At 51.2% G+C, this 19,472-nt stretch overlaps 5 protein-coding genes and 1 non-coding gene across 6 annotated transcripts; 4 read left to right on the plus strand and 2 right to left on the minus strand.

The window, feature by feature from the left end:
• Positions 1-1,210: 1,210 nt before the first annotated feature.
• Positions 1,211-2,118, plus strand: STEHIDRAFT_111293 (uncharacterized protein; the record flags this gene model as incomplete). The annotated part of the gene is made up of 5 exons (XM_007304434.1): positions 1,211-1,303; positions 1,329-1,400; positions 1,451-1,547; positions 1,810-1,902; positions 2,015-2,118. 5 exons carry the CDS (start codon positions 1,211-1,213, stop codon positions 2,116-2,118), a joined length of 459 nt encoding a protein of 152 aa, XP_007304496.1.
• STEHIDRAFT_t152 lies at positions 2,047-2,129 on the minus strand. The gene has a single exon. It is a non-coding gene; the product is annotated as a tRNA-Pro (tRNA).
• Positions 2,130-2,760: 631 nt separating this feature from the next.
• STEHIDRAFT_157180 (uncharacterized protein) lies at positions 2,761-5,643 on the plus strand (the record flags this gene model as incomplete). The annotated part of the gene is made up of 3 exons (XM_007304435.1): positions 2,761-3,135; positions 3,205-4,535; positions 4,596-5,643. 3 exons carry the CDS (start codon positions 2,761-2,763, stop codon positions 5,641-5,643), a joined length of 2,754 nt encoding a protein of 917 aa, XP_007304497.1.
• A 450-nt stretch (positions 5,644-6,093) lies between these two features.
• On the plus strand, positions 6,094-9,028 carry STEHIDRAFT_157181 (actin-like ATPase domain-containing protein; the record flags this gene model as incomplete). Its single annotated transcript, XM_007304436.1, has 13 exons — positions 6,094-6,170; positions 6,230-6,350; positions 6,416-6,661; positions 6,717-6,920; positions 6,989-7,162; positions 7,214-7,324; positions 7,384-7,499; positions 7,549-7,702; positions 7,763-7,867; positions 7,925-8,050; positions 8,106-8,262; positions 8,320-8,915; positions 8,981-9,028. The coding sequence occupies 13 exons, from the start codon at positions 6,094-6,096 to the stop codon at positions 9,026-9,028; spliced, it is 2,235 nt and encodes a 744-aa protein (XP_007304498.1).
• A 391-nt stretch (positions 9,029-9,419) lies between these two features.
• Positions 9,420-10,843, minus strand: STEHIDRAFT_111295 (uncharacterized protein; the record flags this gene model as incomplete). The annotated part of the gene is made up of 4 exons (XM_007304437.1): positions 9,420-9,507; positions 9,536-9,820; positions 10,101-10,504; positions 10,631-10,843. 4 exons carry the CDS (start codon positions 10,841-10,843, stop codon positions 9,420-9,422), a joined length of 990 nt encoding a protein of 329 aa, XP_007304499.1.
• A 4,936-nt stretch (positions 10,844-15,779) lies between these two features.
• STEHIDRAFT_111296 (uncharacterized protein) lies at positions 15,780-17,067 on the plus strand (the record flags this gene model as incomplete). Its single annotated transcript, XM_007304438.1, has 5 exons — positions 15,780-16,019; positions 16,150-16,292; positions 16,627-16,721; positions 16,788-16,900; positions 16,930-17,067. 5 exons carry the CDS (start codon positions 15,780-15,782, stop codon positions 17,065-17,067), a joined length of 729 nt encoding a protein of 242 aa, XP_007304500.1.
• Positions 17,068-19,472: the final 2,405 nt, after the last annotated feature.

The raw sequence follows: 19,472 nt of genomic DNA on the forward strand, positions 1-19,472 counted from the left end.
TGCTCTCCTCGCTATAAGACTCATGAGTCAACCACTAACTACGTTGTTGACCATAAGTACCACATCATGGTCGACAAATTCGCGCACCTTCGTAATGTCGAGCCCGTGTACATCCCACAGACACAGTACGGACATTTACAACACGTCGTCGCTATCCACCTCCAACGTTGCCCTACGCTTGGAATAGAAGAACCGGAGGTCGTCTTCCTCGCCGGCGTCACAACATGCGAAATCGAAGCCACGCACGGTCTCTTGGACATTCAATACTACTCTCACGAGTCTAAAACAGAAGAGTTCATGGATTTGTCGTGTGTACAATGTCTGGTAGCACGCGTAAAGGATATTGGTAGGAGATGGGCAATTTTGGACCGCAGCGGCTCTCTATCCCGTCCAAATTTTGTTGATACATGACGGACTGCCACCTGTCGTACACTTTAGCTTCAACTTATTTATATTCTGTTCTCGAGCATCGTGTAAGTTAATGTAACAATCGAGCAGTCGCTTCAACCGAAGCCACCGCGCATAGCGCTCGGTGAACCGAAAATAGCGCAGAGAGTGAATGCTGGTGAATGGCGGGGGAGCCGATCTGGGTGAAATTCGACGTTCGAAGGGGTGATTCTTCGAAGGCGACTTTCACTCTATCTTCGCCCTCACCGTAATTCACCGTTTTCGGGGGTGAACGGTGAAAATCACGACTTGAAGGGTGAATGTCACCCCGGGCCGCTCTCACAGTGCGCAGGTAAGTGGCAAAAGCGCAAGCCAGAACATCGCAGTATATCGCCGCAACACTTATGATAGCAATGAACTCTGAATCGGAGTGATGGCTAGCTGAAGTGAGCACTTGGCGCAAAGACATGAAGGCAGTACTAGTTTCCCGGACTCGGACTCAGGTCGAGTTCCATCGCTTCACACAAGCCCACGACAGTATAAAATGCGCGTCTCAACCTTGTGAGTGCGCCTGTATACAAGGCACATCAGGTGAGTGCATCTAGAACATAATCATGTCTTCCAGGTTCTCCGCATGAAAATCCTGGCTCCTGGCAGTCCATATCTCCTACGAACGAAACATTGAGCTCTTCGAGCTCATGACCATAGCTCTCATGGTAGATCGTTTGAGACACCTACTTCACGAAAAGGAGCATTGCCTCATCGCGTCGGTGGTAGGGCGTCCTGTTAAACCCGACATGCGGGGAAGGCGGGCTTTAGCACCATGAGTCATGCGCGGATGGTGGCACAATTCTTCCAGACAACACTGTATGCCCGATGGATTACTCGTGCAGGTCGTGTGTATGGTCACGTACGAGTGAGTGGCTATCGTAGGAACCTAGATGATCCTAGCCCATCCTGGATACACAGATCCGGGGCTCAGCGGTGGAACCCTTTGCGCCAGAGCTGCCGAGGTTGGTCTGTGTATTCAGGCTAGTATAAGGACGTTATAAACGCCCAACAGTTAGCCATTCAGCTTCAAGAACATGCAGCAGGAAATACCAGGACTGTTGAAAAAAGCGGTCCGATTATGAGTAAGAAGTCACGCGCACGGTGTAAAGGTAGGCTTTCGAAGGGCTCTGTTCGTAACAGAGTGGATCAGCGACTATAAAAAAATTCTTTTAGTGGGGAGGTGCATGTACCCCGAAGGTGGCACATAGTCTCCGGTTAACCTGATCTGAGTTGACACACTTTGGACTTACTCTGTCTTGGCTGCCATCTTTTGCAATCCGAGTCCTTGTTGGTAGACGCCTTCTAGTAAGTACGAGTGACTAATAATAAAACAAGTGACCAACCCGAACGCACCTTCTTCTCCGTTTGCAGAGATCGTGGCCCATCGTGGTAGCTCCATCGCCTACTGCCGCAAGGCTCCGGAGAGGTCATTTCTCAGTAGACGCCGTTTCATGAATGAACAAAGTGAGTAGTGTAAGAGTTTGCACTGTCGGTCTCAGGTCTCAGAGAACCAGAAGTCATATCCCCAAAAGGTCAATATCACTCCCCGGATATTCTTTGAAAAGGAACAATGAAGATAGGGAAGACAAAGGGGGACAACAAAACGATGGGCCTGGCCGGGAATTGAACCCGGGACCTCCTCCAAATGGCGAAAACCCTAAGAAGGAATCATACTACTAGACCACCAGGCCATGTAAATCAATTTCTTAAATAAATATCTGATATCCTCACGGAGAGATATCAACATTACAACTGAGTACCGGCATTCCCACCAAGCGCCATGTCCATTGCAAATTGGCGGACTTTGAAAGCTGCCGGGAAAGCCGCATGCCATTTCGACGCGGGCCACAGTGAGACTCACCGATTTGGCTGGGTGGCACCTATGTACGAGACCATTGCACTTCTAGGGCAAGGTACACCCCACCAGTAAATCTAACAAAATCTAGGATATTATTGTACATACATTCATTTCATTTGGTCGTGACATAATGGTTTCACTCTCTTCGAGTGATTTGATATGAGCGTGTGGTCCGTCGTGCAGCTCGTTCACCCCAAAATTAGAAAATTCTGTCGCGACCAAATGAAAGGGAAGCATTTTAGATGATTTTATGCGTAGTTGTATGGAGTATCACTATGCTCGTTGTTGCCTTTAAATCTGGGTTGCGTTCGTAGGTGACAGCCTGCAGCCACTCGGCTACGGAAGTAAGCGAGACGCGGCACAGCGGACTTTGAACCAGCCCGCAATAGGTGAGTGCCGGTACTCATTACAACACCAAGCTTTCTGCCTGTTCGAACTCTTTACTTGGTTCCAACACCACACTTATGTCTTCATCCTGGCCGGACGCCTCTGCCTCTCAGGATGGACATCCACAGTTCCTAGCCTCTAGCTATCTATTTCCCCTCAGCAACTCTACCACGTCTTTCGAGCTCAGTGTATCTCCTTTCGATCGTTACCCTTCACTCCTAGCCTCAACACAAAGTCTTAACGCCCTTCCCGCGATCAGTTATGAACTTCCCTTGGATACCCCCTCTTTATCACGAAACGCGAAACTGCTATCCAAAGAGGAAGTGGTCTCCCTCAGAACTTCTCTGGCTTTTTCTAAGGGTGGGCGTCCATCGTGGAGCAAAAGCCCTAGGATTCTCGTCTCTGCTCCTACAGGACCTCGCCTGAAAGGTATCGAAGCAACCACCCCTAGTGTCAGTAAATGGACTGTAGGTCACCTTAACTGTTTCTTCAGTATATTTACATCTCATAACATGCTCCAGTCGCTCACACGTGCACCTCTCACGAGAGACAACCAACCGTGGCCACCCACGATGCGGCGTCAACCATCACAGAGACCCGCATTGCGCTCGGTTGTCAACGTCCTCCCTCAATGCACCTTTGAAGACCCTATTCATACAACTTCACCCCGCAAAGCTCGGCCGGAAGACTCGCGTCGAAAGGCAGATGCAGACTTCGTCAACCTCTCTCCCTCTGGAGCCAGCTCTCCTCCTGATACCTCGAGGACGAAGGGTGAAACGCCACATCTCACGATACATCGTCGAGAATCACACCTTCCTTTTCATTCACGCCACAACCACATGGGAGATCGGGTTGTTGTCGACTCATCAGGACTTGCCAGGCGCATGTCTGTCAGCGCCTGCTATTCAACAGAACACGCTGGAGCACCCGCCGGCCGACGACAACCCGACCATAACGTTGAGGACACTCCAAGATACGCGAATAGCAGTGATACGCCGCTCGATTGCTTGCTGCCGCTTCCGGAGATCAGAATAACGACCTCCGCTTGCTCTGTTTCTGCGATCGAACGTCCGTCTCCTGGGTCGCCTGGGTCTTCGGGCAAGCCCTCTTTGATAGCTCTGCGACGAGGGTCAAGTCCCTTGCCTCCTCTAAATCTTGTTCTCCAGAGCAAGGCTCCTGATCCGGATTACTATCCTACTATACCAACAGCGTTTAGAGGTTCACCTGAAGCTGGTTCGCCTACGTTCAACCTTACGGGTCCTTCAGAGGTCTCGTCTCTGGGGATTGATGATATGATTGGAAACCTTCACATGCAGCTCGCTCATCTTAAGCCATCGACTCCTACGGAACTCCAGCATTCCGAAGTCGATTTGACGCCGCCCATGTCTCAGACGCCTTCTCTTTGTCCCAACTCTCCGAGGCCGTCACTAGGAGGTAGCGAAGATGAATGGGCCTTCGCCGATGATCTTCTGACGAAGTACGCTGCGTCAACACCCTCCGGCAGCTCTGCAGAATCTAGAGGTTCATCAGACATTCCAACACCTATTGCGCGTCCACTTTCTAGCGAACCGAAAGTAGTGCAGCCTTCGGCGGTTCCTGTATCTCCTCGTGCACAACGGTCATCACTGGCAACACCTCGCTCTGCTGCTATCTCTGCTGCTCAGCCTCCGTCAAGGACGAAGTCGCACTATAAGCGGCCGTCGGTTTCTGAAGACGACAAAGTAACACGCCGTTATACTGCTGCCGCTGTGCCTCCCTCCGTTACCTCGCCTCGTCAGATCGATCTCGTCACCACGGATTATAACCATTTGGCGTCACCGGATGTCTCTATGACCCAGCGTCTTTCTCATGAGTAAGCACATATATCCTTCATACTACAGGATCATGAGTATGTGCTAACATAACGGAGTAGACCATCTAGGATTTCCACAGTATCAGATCCTTCCAAGCCCCCGCTCGCCAAAGTGAAGCCTCGACGATCAGTGACCTTTGTTGACCCTGCCCCTACGACAAGCACTCGCTCCGGCGGCCCCATCAATAGCGCCTCTATACCCCAGACTAAACCTCGTAATATCGGGCCCAGCGGATGCCTCGGAGCAATGAAACCAGTAAAAACTGTGCAATCGTCTCAAGGACGGTCATCTATCACACAATGCTCTTCCCCGCCCAAACAGCCATCACCTCTTCGCCAGACATTCCTTGCAGACGAGTTCAACGGCTTCGACTATCTTTCAACCAGCAACAACTCGACTCCTTCGACTCGCTTCCCTACCGCAAAGTCCGTTCGTAACTCAGCACCAACTCCTACGATCATACCTACCAACGCTGCTCGTCGAGCTTCTGTACGAGTACACAACTTCTCAGGGAATGGCACCTCCGACCCTGTCTCGTTGCCACACTCATCTCAACTCGTCGCGAATTCATCGCGTGATTCCAAGTCTTCAGCGCGAGCTGGCAAACACCATAACAAGGAAAACATCGTAGAGGCGACGGTGGAAGCTGGCTCGATCACATCCGCCCCGAAACAAGAGAATGCAGTCAGGCGGCCTCACTCGCTCGGCCAGCACAACAAGGGTTCCGGCAGAAGGGCCAAGTCTGTTATGCTTGGTCGACACGATGAGAATGCGATCCAGGGTTCGGCTGGGGCTCGGCAAACCGGAGAGTCGCTGCTGCAACGGGCCAGGACACTGGGGAAGCGGAGTGGTGATCAAATCAAGAAGTCTCAGCCGTTGAGTCAGCGAGATGAGAATACAGCAAGGAGAGTTGAATTAGGAATGGATGGTCAACAAGGCAGTGGGGAGAGCTCTGAATGCTGTACAGTCGGAAAGGGTGACAAGACGAAGTCCGGGATGGTGATCGCGAGTAAGATATCTCCAAAGACTCCGGCACCGAAGGAGAAGTCGAGGTTGGCCACACCTCTCAGGTCGATATTGACGAGGTTTGGGAGGGCGACGTCCTGAAGTCTAGATGAGTTTCGCCGCATTGGCGCTGGACAGTTTTTGATCACGGATATGTAGTCACGTCCTAAGTTTCTATGACGGGGGTACTTTGTATGTTGTAGGATGTCATTTCGGTCGAACCTGTACATTCACCACCACACACTCGTAAATACAACTTCTTGGTATAAATATTGTCTTTGAGGCTTTCCAATCGTCCCCTGTCGACGAACATCCGATTCCTCGCGATTGATATTGAGAGCTGGAAGGCGCCACACCCAAAATCTGAGTGGCATTAGCCGCTGGGTGTGACTTTCTCGCAGATTGCCGAAATGGCCAAGCGCTACCAAGAATGCGGCGCTTATACCGCGTTCAACATATAAGATCAACTACAACGTTCTCCTCGAATTCAACGACTTGACGACTTTCGTGCACTTTAGCATCACACAAGCCGACCACAGCAGCTTAAATAGGATGCCTCGAGGTATTCCGAATGTCAAAAGGGACGACACCCAAGGCATGCGCTATACAAGCTTCCATGTCCCATTGCAGTAAGTACTAGGCAGTAGTGGGGTTCTGAAGAGACGGCCTTTTTCAACGGTTCATATAGACTAAATCCCAAGCACCCGACAAACACATATCTGAAATCTGAGTCGCAGACCATATGGACAAGGAATGCGGGTAAACGCAAGGCCGTGAGCGAAGATGTTGGGCCATCTGCACCGCTTGAAGTAAGGTCTCTGTCTTCAGACTGTGATAGATGCGCTGTTGTTCATTCGTCATCGTTCTTTTACAGACTCGGCGTGGATCTAACGTCATTGTAATTCATCCGGGATCTAGGTATCTTCGTATTGGACGTGCAAGCGAGCTCAATCCCGTCTACGTTCCCAACGTCATTGCAAGAAAAACTAATCCGCCTGTCCCACCCGTCCTATTCGAGGAATCAATCGTACGCCCACGGAAAGGCCGCACAAGGAGCAGCTTTACAAAAATCATAGCAAAAGACGATAAGTATATCGTGAACCCCGGCACTGATGATCCCGTACGTGTTTCTGTAGCATGACCTAGTGTCTACCATTGAACTTTCGCTTTGGCAGTTCGACGACAAATTTGCCAAGGTGCAAGGATTCGTGCTTCAGACGATGTCTTATTTGAAGCTTCGAGTCTCATTAGATGCCCCCACCAAGGCATCTTCTTTCAATCGTACCATGAAACCTGAGATCATCCCCCAGGAACTTGATTCTGAACGTATCAACTTCATCACGAAGCCGCCAGAAGACGAGGTCTTGGTTGGTGACGATGTAAATATGCTCTTCTCTAGCTAAAGACCGCCCATATTGATGGAGGTTTTCTCTCCTTTCGTTGACAGGCTCTTCGACTGGCCGACCCCTCTCAATTAGGCTATGTTTTGAGGTGGCCCATTCATGCAGATAAATTGAATACGAAGGACTATCCGTCCAATCAAATGCTGCTCGACGATATAGAAGCTATCGTCCGAATAACGCTGAAGGATAAGCTTGGAATCACTTCGCAGACAGTCAAGGTGAGTTCGTCAGCTCACATGCACCAGTAGTTCGCTGAACTTCCTCTACAGAATTACTCTGTTATCCTAGTCATCCCGGACTACTACGAGCGGTCATACATCAGGAACTTCGTCCATGTACTACTATCCCAGATTGGGTTCAAGCAGTTTACTGTGCAACAGGTAGTCCGCTAAGCCCCTTTCTTGATCGGGCCTAACTCAAATGTCCACATATTTCGCAGCAATCTCTCGCAGCGACATACGGAGCTGGTCTCTCTTCAGCATGTGTGGTCGATGTCGGTGCGGTATCATCCTGCATAGCTTGTGTTGATGAAGGAATGATAATTCCGGAGACTCGGTAAGTTGTCCGTCACCGTTGGTCGTGACATCTAAACAGACGAAATCAGGCTGGTCATCGGCGTCGGAGGGGACCATGTTACAGAGTTTCTCGCCATACTACTGCAGGGGATTGACTTCCCGTACAAGGAACTGGACCTCGCGCGTCGATACGACTGGAACGTTATCGAAGATATCAAATACAGACTCTGCTCCCTCAACGAGGTCCGTCAACGGCATATTACGAGCTGTCGAGCTTCACTGACATCGATACTGGGCTAATAGCAAGACGTTGCTCTCAATCTATACTCGTTCACCGTTCGCGCTCCAGGAAAACCGACCGAAAAGTACGGTCTGCGCGCATATGACGAGTTTCACCTCGCGCCCTCAGTGAATCCACTCGCTTATATCGGTTCATTTATGTTAAACACTAACAACTCTGCCTAGGTTATGTTTTTCATCGACGTAGTGAATTACGATAAGAACCGATTCGGTCGGAGGCCCATCCAGCATCCGGATATCGCTGATGAGATTGTGAATTATCTCGACCATGGCTACCCCATCGAACGCTACGTATGTCATCCCCTGTCTATCGAGATACCCGATAAAGTCTCAGCATAGCTCTCAGACCGAAGCCATCATGCAAAGCGCTGCAAAGAGTGTCCGTCCCCCAGAGAAAGCACCTGGAACTCAACAAACCCAGGTGTTGGCTGTCACTGCCCCACCACAGTCGACATTAATGAGTGTGGAAGGGACGCCACTGCCCACTTCCACTGCTCCCGAAGGTCAGTCTCCTGTCACCTAAGCTAAACATCTTGTTCCAACCTTCGTCTTCTTTCAAGGAGAGGCATCTACAGCGACTCCGTCCAACGGCTCTGTGCCTCCGCCACAGCGGAATTCGGCGGAAAGGACTTCTACCACGGAAGAAACGGCGAAAGCAGAAACGGACAAGGCGTCTACGGAGGCTCCACCCATGGATATTGACGTCGAGGGGGACACGAACCCTCAAGAAGTAATTGACGTTGACGCCATTGATTCGCCTATCGCTCGGCCACAGCCCAACGACTCAGCAGTAAATGAGCTGCCATCTTGGGAGAATCGCTTCACTATGGACTTAGAATTCGAAGCGAGCAAAACGGCGCTGGACCTCGCCATCTTCAATAGCTGTTACGCTGGGTCCGGAGGATATGACCGAGTCAAGAAGTTCCTCGGTCAGGGCGTCCTATTGGTCGGTGGAGGATCGATGATCAAAGGAATGTCGCAGTCGCTGCAGAGCAGGCTGTCGTCACTTTGTGTCCCTCTTGTTTCCAATATGCCGCTGGTCCAAATCCAGCCGCCGCCAAAGGATGTTGATCCCCGTGTACTCATATGGAAGGGGGCGTCCGTCCTTGGGAAAATGGACGGAGTTTCCGAGCTTTGGGTGACCAGAGAGGATTGGGTACGTTTAGGTCATCTTGGTGGATCTAATTGGGTGGACGTTGACGAATATCTAAATTTGCACAGGATCTGTTGGGCATGCGTGCATTGCGTGAGCGCTGCTTCTACCTGTGAACGATGGACACGATATCTTTTCTTGTAAGACTTCGGCCGGCTCTACATATAACAGTGGTCAGTGTGCTATGAATATCGATGTGTGAGCACCAAGAGGTCAAATTAAGCCGTGAATGTCTCAAGCAGTAATGTAGAGTTGTCTCGGCGAAAGAAAGACTCGGCGGCGATCGAGGGCAACTTCCAAAAAAGTGACATCCCATGTAGCAGAAGGTGATGTGCGAACGAGTCATACGTCGAAGAAGGGAGACTAAAGACAGACACCATCGAAGCTGTATGCGTGACCTCCTGCTCTTTCCACTGCTCCATCGTTCCTGACTCTCTTCCTGTTCTATCCGCGGTTGGCTACGTTTCGAGGCGGCGTTTAATAGCTACCATGTCAAACGGCGTGAGACTAGCCCAATGGCCGACAACATGCGCCATCTCCGTGCGACCACGTCTGCGGGTAGATTTTTAGTTCGGCGAGAAGAAGCAGAAGTATGCTGCACAAAGAGTAATAGAACAACGCACGCGGCCTTCTCTGTCCAGTCACTTCTTTTCTGACCGCTCTTCCCCCACTCAGAAAGCCCAGAAGATAACGCGGGAGGCGCATCTTTCGCCTTCGACCGCTCATGCATGTAGGCGGCATCATGCTTATCGACCTCGACTGCTGTCTTTTCAACCACACCCTCAAGCTTCTCGACCATATTGTTGACCACGTTGTCGACCAGACGGTTTGGTATGAATGGGCACAGAGTGTTTCGGCGGGGCGGATCGGGGGCTGGGTCGACAGCCAGAGAACGACACAAGGGGCAGCTAACGAAGTCGTGCCAGCAACCGCACCCGTGTAGAGAAGAAAAGAACCATCTAATCAAACAGAGAGCGCAGAAGCTGTGTCCACAATTGTAGGCGAGAAGAGAATAAGGACAAGCGCTGCGGAGAGACTCGAGTCAGCGTGGCTGAAATGGTAATGTTACGAGAAAACGGTGAGAATTAGTGTATATGTGCGCATACATGAGGTCCAAGCATCTGAATTACGAGGGGGGTGGTGGTGAGCATGTCGCAGCATTGGGTAAATGGTGGGAAATAAACTAACAGTGGGCATGTGTAGTGCTCCTCAATCTGGTCCAGAAGAACTTGGCCAGCCGAAACCATGGAGGTTTGATCGAGAAATCGTTCCCTGTCTTCCAATTCGGCTTCACGTCCAGCAAGTACCAGCTCCGTATCGCGCAGGATCTCTTGCTGGGTGAGAGCCTGATTCTCCAGGCGTTGGAGATTACGTTCCCTCTCGGCCAATGCTGCTTCGCGGGTGTCAATAGAATGGACGACGGCTGAAGACGACGGCGATGGTGATGCTCTGGTATCGGAGATGTAGCAATCTCCAAAGGCAAGATTTTCGCTGAAATTGAAGGCGGCACCCGTGATTGAAGAGGAGGGACGCCCGTGAGCGTGTCCGAATGCTTCCGTAGCATGACGTTTCCTATGGCGCCTTCGAGGTACCTCAATACACAACATAGTCCCTATTGAAGCAGCATGTACATGAGCTATTCTTGCGTTCATATAGATACTGCACGATATCCCCCACGAGTTACGAAGAGTCGCCATGCCCGACAAAGATGTGCGTACCACGTTTACTCCTCGAGCTAGTAGGTGGCCCATGTGGACGATCCAAAGCTGTTCGTTGTGCACGAGTAGTGCTTCTAAGGCTGTGTGAGGACATCGCCCGCAAGACGTGACTCGATATAGAGATAGTTTCCCGGGCAAAAGGTCAGAATGCGCGACACGCAGGCCTTGTGTCGTGTCGAGTGTGGTGGAAACAAGCCCGGAAAGGCAGGCCATTGTTCCTTTACGTGATCCGGATCTAATCTACAAATTAGCGTGGATACCACGCGAACTATTGATTCCGCTCCGAGACTGGACTTCTTTCCGCTATCTTCCGCTTTCATCTTTCATTTCGTCGCCGACACTCCCGTCCCTCGAGCGTCGATATCTGATAATACCTCTTTCGCTTTGCCTCATCAGATGACCATATAATCATACGTGGACACCAGTGTTTGCGGTTTGCGGTCTCCTTTCGAACGACGTCGAAATGCCATCTTTGTTGCTGTCACTATCCAGACCACAACACGAGGCTCTCGCACGTCGTGTCTAATTTCTACGGGAGGTCATCTATTTTCTGGGCCGGTGATAGAACCAATACGCCTACCAAGTTGAAACCCCCGGCCCACTACCTTGATATCTGCTCTTCTTCGCTTCCTCATCTGCTTCTGTCGAACTCTCTCGGGACACTTACACTTCGCTTCCTTTCGCTTCCAGACTCCCGGCCTCGTCAATGTTGGATCATTGGGCTGCCAGCACTCTCATGAGTCTCATGGGCATCGATCTTCATCCGTGCGGGGTTTCTCTCCTCTATATCATCTTCTCGCACCCTGTTTCCTCTCTGGTTCACGCAATTAGGGTCAGGATTAAATATTGCAGGTGCACCAGCCTGGGGCCTCTTGATCTTTGCGCCTTTTAATTACGGTTAATCGCCAAATGGGTGTCGTTACGCGGTTATCTTTATCCAAGGTGTCTTCTCGGGCTTCCTCGATTGCAAGCGCCTGACCACCTTAATTTCGCATCCACTCGCTCTCGATGTCCATAGCAACAGCAACAGCAGACCCCATACTTCCTATCTAGTCATAGAGCTCGCGTGAACTTCCTTGAGACTGCACCCACATATCTGCCTTTGGATCAGGTGGATTTCATCACGTCAATATTATTTAGGTGAGTGTCGAAAACCTGACCGTTGACATCCGATTTGATTCGCCCTCTATTCCTACATGCAGGTATATACTTGCTTGGGGGTAAATATGACATGCGACGCGCGAAATTGAAGAGCATGCTCGGTAGTGTAGTACATACTACTCCTTTATGTAGACTGATCCCCCGTCGGAAACGGGTGAGTGTCTTTACCTTGCGGTCGCTTGGGTGTTTGCTGACCAGTAGATCTTCCTTGCTTAGCTGTTCACCATATCTGGATACATGAAGGCACGTATCCTCCCCTATCCTCACCTGTCTCTGTCTTCCACAATCACAACCAAGCGCATTTTACGTTCGAAAAGATATTGCTCTTTGAATATGGTCTTGGGCTTCAGTTATTAGCCTCTTCCTCTTCAGCCGGGCGGGCGACACACTAGTCTCCCCATCCGCCCATTTGTCACGGTAGTTGCGTCATAGCGAGTCTGTCTCCTGTGCGCCGTCTTGTTGCCCTCTTGAGTGCCTGGTTTATGTTAGGCCTACTGACTTCTGATTTCGAGGCCCGTACTCCAACACGAGCGAACGCTCTATCTGGGTTTTCCTCATCGCACGCCCTGTCAGTGTGATGATTCGTCCCATTTGACGGGTACTTATCCACTATGAAAAGCACAGGAGCAACACGATGCTTGATAGTGGTCAGCCGCCACGCGACGGCGGAAGAAAACCACAGACAGCGAGGACCAATGACGAATGGCCATGAATCTGAGCGGAGAAAGTTCCACCAGATGACCTCCTCATTGACAGTGCCTATACTAAGCCTGCGTACGCGTTTCGCTGCCTCTGAGTCTGCATGGTCTCCACTCTGACGGCCGGGTCTCGATTCAGGGTTTTTATGGCACCTTCAGCTCGATTGCCGCAATGCTCCTGAGGATAAGGTATGAACAGATGGTCTGAGATTAGATCTATTCAGTGCCTCCATACTTTCAAGCCGCCCCCTGCTTTTTTGTGTCAGACGTCCACTTCAGCTGACATTGCAGAGTCACAAACAGCCGCAAAACGTCTCGCAGTCTCCACCCGTCTTCCGATCATCGTACGAATCCCGAGCTACATTCATCACTCGTCTCCCGTAAGCTATATTCGGCCGTACTGGATCAACCGTCCAGAACCCAGCCCTTTCACATCGTTGGCAAGTATCTCACTTGGCTGTCCAGATTTCCACAGCTTGGCGCTGCGTGACTAGCATTATTTCACTATCATAGGGCGTTTTTCAAGACGTGTGTATCAGACAGGTTTGCGCAAGGCGTCCGACTCGGTACGCTCTCCACATAACAATAGACCCATCGGGTAGGTGAATTTACTCCTGACCGTCTAAGATAGACGTACACACTCCCGTCAGGTCAACGACAAACATAGGTGGTAGCAACGTTTCTCAATCAATATCGCTTGCAATGTTGTTCATCCCTCCTTCCTATCTCTCTCCATCGATAATCGCCATCGAACTCGCACGGAACACTCGGCCCTTTGTACCTGAGCGCCGTTCGTGTGCGTCGCCCATGTCCGTGTCCAGATTCAGAAGTTGAGAGGCAAACCTGAGAAGAAAGGATCCGCATTCGAGATCCTCATTGGGAGGCGCGCATGGGCAGCTTCGGAAGTCGAAGTCGTGGGCCACTGACAGGACAGGTTTATCTTGTAGAGCCTCGCCGCTTCGTCATTGGTGACCGCCTTTCCCAGAACTGTGGTGAAAGAGGCCGACTCTCCTCCACGTTTATATCGTTTTCTCTCACATGAACGGCTGACTTCGAATTCGCAGCAGCCGCGTTGCGAACCGTGTATTCCAAGCACATAAAGATCGGCCTGCCTGCAGCAGTGATGCTTCATTGGAACGTACGTCAGTAAAATGTGACTTGCTTGTTTGTTGAAGGTACTATATATGGATCATAGCTCGTTGTGTTCCACCGTTTCGCACCCCCGGGTTCGTGTTCGAATTCATCTAGATATTTCCACTGCACCAATCCCCTCAAACTCTCTTCCTCGCCTCTCTGGGTCACCAGAACAATTGTACGTCGATCTGGTTCCCACAACTGCAGCCTCTGCGAACAGCCATGTCCTCGTGCCAGCGACAGGAGCAAGATAACGGAAGGAGCCAGCGACAGTAGACTTTGAGGCTCGAATGTCTACAGCTGTCTACCTCACACAGAGAAGGTTGATGGTTCTGACAATATTGGACATGTATGGCTAGCTCGAATGTCAATCAGTATTGTGTAGATCACGACCTCCTACTCGCTCAACGGAGACAATCATCTGCTGTCAGGCTTCTATCTGCATAAGTAACGTGAGACAGGTCACGGTGAGAAAGGACTTCGAGAAGAGGGATTGGCTAAAGTTAGGGAGACGGTGAGAACTTCCGCAAGGAAGAATCACTACCGTGCGCTCAGTGGCACCGTTCGAAGCAAGTCTAAAGTGAGACGGAAAGCCAAAGGATGAGTCGACTTTGCGCAGTTGCAGGCTTCATGCATGATGCCCAGGGAATTTTCGGAAGGTGTATGTACAGCACTTGGAGCGCAGTGTCAGAACCCATGGTGAGAAGACGCCTGTCCGAAAAAGAAACCTCCGGGAGAGCTGAGAGAAGGTTTCAGAGTGACTCCAGGAAGTGTAGCACAACAGCGTAAAAAACAAGTAAAACGTCGAGAACAGTACCTGCCGCGTTCGGCAGTATTGTGCAAAGGAAGGCGTGGTGTTCTATGCATTCCGGCAGCTGGATCGAGGCGCTTCAGAGTCCATCAACTTCGAGCTCCGAAGCTTTGATAAAATCGGGCTGCTGACCTCGGCCGCCGTAAAAAATGTGAAGCGAAGGAGTAAAACGCAGACGTTGACGGCACGAATGGGCGTCAAAGAATGGAAAACCGCCGTCAAGAGAGGTCAAGAGCCGTGCCCTGTGGCAGCAAGAGCCTGAGACCTGTGCCCACCGATTCGAGCGTGAACATGACCGCAAGGAGCGGGAGAAGACGCGAGCTTCGCTCCCATTTGTGGCTTCCCACTTCGGGAAACTCTGTCCAGGGAAGATTTATGGAAGCAAAAAGCGAATGGATCTGTCCCCTGCGTGGCAGCAGCATATCGGATACGTATACATTTGAATTTGCGCTCCGAAGCAGAGAAGAGAATGCATGACAAGGATTTCGAACGAGCACGCCCATGCAGGGTCGTCGTGATAGATGCATGATGGATCTTCAACCTTCTTCACGACGTCTTCTGACCGAATTTTCCCCACACCTGAGCTCGAGGGCCACGATCCTGGATGGCTTGTGCTGTATGGACTTAACTGTGAGCGCGTCCGCCTTCGCACGACGTCGACATTCGACCGCGTCACCGATCACAGAGAAGCTTTGAGGTCCGCCGACTTCATGATCATGAACGTAAGAAACGATGTGGTGCCATATCGCTATCACGAGGCATGAAATGACCCTTGGGATCCATCCTGGGTCCAGCCTGTGTGGAGCAGCAGAGATCATTTTGCAGCAATGTTACGCTGGCAAGAACAAGACCAGGCTGGCCGACTGTCGCCACTCAAGCCACAGATCGAACCTTCTTGTGCCACATCGGAGGTGGTTTGCCACAGATTGCCACAACTCATCTCACTTGGCGCTTTGAAACTCGTTTGAAGCAACCGGAGAATAGTTTCAAGACCGTTCATAAAGCTGTCTTCGGCCTCCTGTGCATACCATATGGATATATGCGATCAGAGAAATAACTATCCACAGCCAGTGAAAGCGCGAGCTCGCTGCCACCGTCGTAGCCATAACATTAAGCTTCTGCCAGCCAGAGAAAATGACCATTTGGGTCATTTGTGGGTGAGAATGCCGATGACGACGTAGAGACCGAGTTCACAGGCGACTGAATACTGCCGGCTCAGGCTTGCGAAGCGAGCGCAATCCCATGGCGTCGGCCATATCGCGAAGAAAGTACCCTGTGATGCAGGCATGATACATGCAGTTGAAAATATTGGTCCACAAGAGAGCAAAAGAAACATATGGACGCGATGACGGGTCATGCGTGGGGAGAACAAGAAGAACAAGAGAACGGAGTCGCAGATTCCGCAATAAGCATATCAGGAGGAGCTTCAGCGAGTCACAGCCAGCTGTTGGAGCACGTAAGAACGCTCGTCGTCCTCGACCTCCTCCCCGTCGCAATGGAGATGAAGAGTTCTGGTGGGTGGAGAGGGCGCGGCAGGGCGCGGGAACCGGAGGCGAGCAAGAGCAAGAGTCGACCGGCGAAGAAGGTGCGGAACACTCAATAGCGAGTTCCGTTCCACTCCCCCGACCATCCCCCATCCGATCGTTCCGTCTCGCCCGAGTCCGAGCGAACGAACCCTCCTTCCCACCCTTGAACATTTGACAGGACTGCCACAGCATGCACCCCAGCCCATCCAGATCCCATGGCCATCCATCAACTGCCATCATCCAATGACCAGTCGATTTGCAAAAACTGAATCAGATCCCGAGATCTCCACTCCCCCCATTCCCCTCGCAAATTCGCAATTCGTCGGTGGCAGGTACAATTACACGGTTTTTGCAAATTCCATCCATATTATCGTGCGGCATGTATTACAGAAGAATTCCCACGAATTAAAGAGATAAACTCCATAATCCAAACGAAAGCGTACTTCCTGTAACGAGAGGATGGCTCAGCGCTCGGATTGGCCAGCTCATAACTAATACTCCATACTCTCGGAAGAAAAAAATTCATCGAAACTGGCATTTTGTTTCGAGTGTTGACAAGTCCGGAAAGAACGGACATAATATTGCGTGATGGCATTGATGACGCGCGTCGGACCGTGCCCATGGTCCTGCTCGCACCCACAATTTCGAAGATCTGGTGCACTGCAGGACCGCAATTTCAAATCCTGGGCACTGGAAAGGAAGCAGGAGGACGAGCGAGCCGACCGACGTGACGCGACGCGACGTCGTTCCATGCATGATGGGTGTGTGCTGTATGTATAGGAGGTAGATACAGTACATACAACGTCCTGGGAAAAAGTCTTTGTAAGGTCAAGAGCTTCGCATTGAAACAATAATGGTAAAACGCGTGCAAGCGACATATGTACGCGAAGTCGAGCAATGCGTAGAGATCTCGTCAGCGGTCCGAATTTTCGGCTTTGCTGTGCGTTATCATCCTCACTGGTCGGTCAGTGCAAAGACGACTCTAAACCTCCGGCGGCGGAAGTCAAACGGAAGGAAGGATGGGGAAACAGGAGTGCTGCGGCCTCAGGCCTCAGGAGAGGGGCAAGATCGATACGTGGGCCCCATCACCATGGCATGGCACGTTAATTATCGCTCGCTGCAATGTCCGAGCCTAACAAACCAATATGATGGCATGAGATCCGCGTACGAGTCAGCGCGAGGAGAGGAGATGCAATGGAATCTTGAAGCTTGGCTGCTGTGAAATGAGTTGCAGATGGTAGATCCAGCGTCGTTCGTAACCCTATGGTAATGGACCGTGACATGACATGACAAACGGCGATCACTCAATATCAATCGTAGGATGCGTACCCTCGCAGTACTACGCACTTCCCTCGTGTTGTGCGGCTCACTTTACCATCGATTATTATTTTTGCGCATCCTCCTCCTGAGTCCTTTCCACCGTGGCAGCCACGATACACGACACACGAGAAGTTTTTAATTCCGAGAACGAGCGGCGAGCAACGAGCAAGTCACGAGTATGCGCCCAGTGTCCACGAGGGGCTCAAGATATTCCAATCCGGCGTACGCGAAAGGAGGTCGGAGGCCACACACGAATTCGAAACGAGCAAAAAAACAATTCGGAATTCGGAATTCGAGTATCGAGTATCGAGTAAACCAAATCCGTTGCATATGCACCTGTCGCCCCACCAGTGACCACAGCAGACGCACGCGCTCGAGGGTCCGCCACTGGGCAGTAGTGAACACGAAACGTGTATGAAGAATGCGCCGTGCGGAGAAGCCAAGCGCACGCAGAAACGAAGAAGAACCTCTCCTCTGACACTTGGAGACCCGAACACGTCGTCGACTATAGCTAATTGCAACCCGAGACGTTCAATATCAATTGGAAAGCCCCGACCCGAGATGTCCCAGAAGTAGAAACACTAGTACTAGAACCCAGCCCGGAACCAGAATCAAAGAACCAAGAACCAGCCTCACAATTAAAAACCCGCATCCGAATCCGCAAATCGAAGCAACAAGCGCGAGCACGACACGAGGGCGAGGAGTGCGCGAAACACGAGCTCGAGCGTCGGCGGGGCCAAGGTCCAAAGAAGAGTCACAGAGAATCGAGAGCATGAGGCCTGAGGAGAGATAAACACGAGCACGACGGGTGGGTTTCGAGCGAGCAGCTGCCTGCCTTGAAGACTGAATGATATGTGCGTATGTACTATGTACTATGTACTGTACCTAAAGGTTGTCGTGTACAAAAGACAAAAAACAAAACGAAAAAAGTGGGAAAGCCGGAACCAGGATCAGGATGGATTTCGAAGCCCAGAATGTACAAAAATGTGCATGGCCTGGTGTAGGGTAGGCGGGCCAGTGGATGGCATGGTGATAGAATGCGTTGCACATGCGCGAGGGAGGACGGAGATTGAGTTGAGAACCGAGATAAAGCAGGAGCAGGACGGAAAGGAATAGAAGGGCAAGAGCGATGGTATTGTAGAAGAATTCGCACGGCAAAATAGATATAAAACGAGGCGGCGCGCGTATGAGATCAAGCCCGGGAAGAGAGTGAGAGTGAGAGATGAAACAGGTGTCAGGCAGAAAAGATTATTCACAAAGGGTTGGAGCCGTAGGCGTATATAGGTGAGTATGATGATATGTAAAGAGGTATGATAAGAGCCAGAGCCAGAACCGGAGCTCGCGTAGGGGCGGAGGGAATAGGTGGGTCACAACAACAGAACAACAACACGAGCGAGCGAAGAAGCAGATACGGAATTCATAGGAAAATATGAAAAGGAGAGAGAAGGAGATGAGGATACCGCCGCGGATTCCGAAGCGAAACGAAATGCGAGCAAAAAGGATGATATACAGTGCAGGGGAGAGTCGAGTTGAGCAAGCAATAGCATACGATGTGTGAGACTTGAAGTTGCGCCGGAAAGAGCAGGGGAAAAATGAAGATAGTGTGGAATGCTGGTCAGGAAGCCAAAACCATGCGAGAAACGTGGAAGACGACATGGGCTAGAAAAGAGAATGGGGTCCATCACCCGAGAAGAAAATCAAGAAGAATGAAAGCATGGAGGGCCTGTGAGCGAACCAAGATGCGAAACCCCTTGACCGTTGCGGCCAAACGCCGCTAGCCCAATCACCAATATCTCGCTCCACTTTCCTCCGTCTCGTCTTCTTCGTACTCTGGAGGTGGCTCATACCCTGGCAGAGGCGTAAGCAGCGTGCTGTCAGCCGGCAGAGTATTCCTCCGTTGCTGCTGAACCGAAAGATGCGCCTCAGCCGGAGAACGAAGAGGATAAGGCTGCGTGGAGCGAGTCGGAAGGCTATTCCTACGGGCGAAATCTCCTACCGCCTGAGCAGACGAAGCAGAAGACCAATTCTCCGTCTGTGGCATCGAGACGTGAGGATCCTGACGGGACGCAGACGCGTAGCCAGTCTCCTCCAGAGGTACATTCCAACCCATATTCATCGACGAGACCGAGCCCGGGACGTCCTGCCCGACGTCTCCTTGGGTCTGCGGAGGAAGAGGGGAAGGATACATAAGC

This window comes from Stereum hirsutum, assembly GCF_000264905.1.
Source record: "Stereum hirsutum FP-91666 SS1 unplaced genomic scaffold STEHIscaffold_7, whole genome shotgun sequence".
Lineage (NCBI taxonomy): Eukaryota > Fungi > Basidiomycota > Agaricomycetes > Russulales > Stereaceae > Stereum > Stereum hirsutum.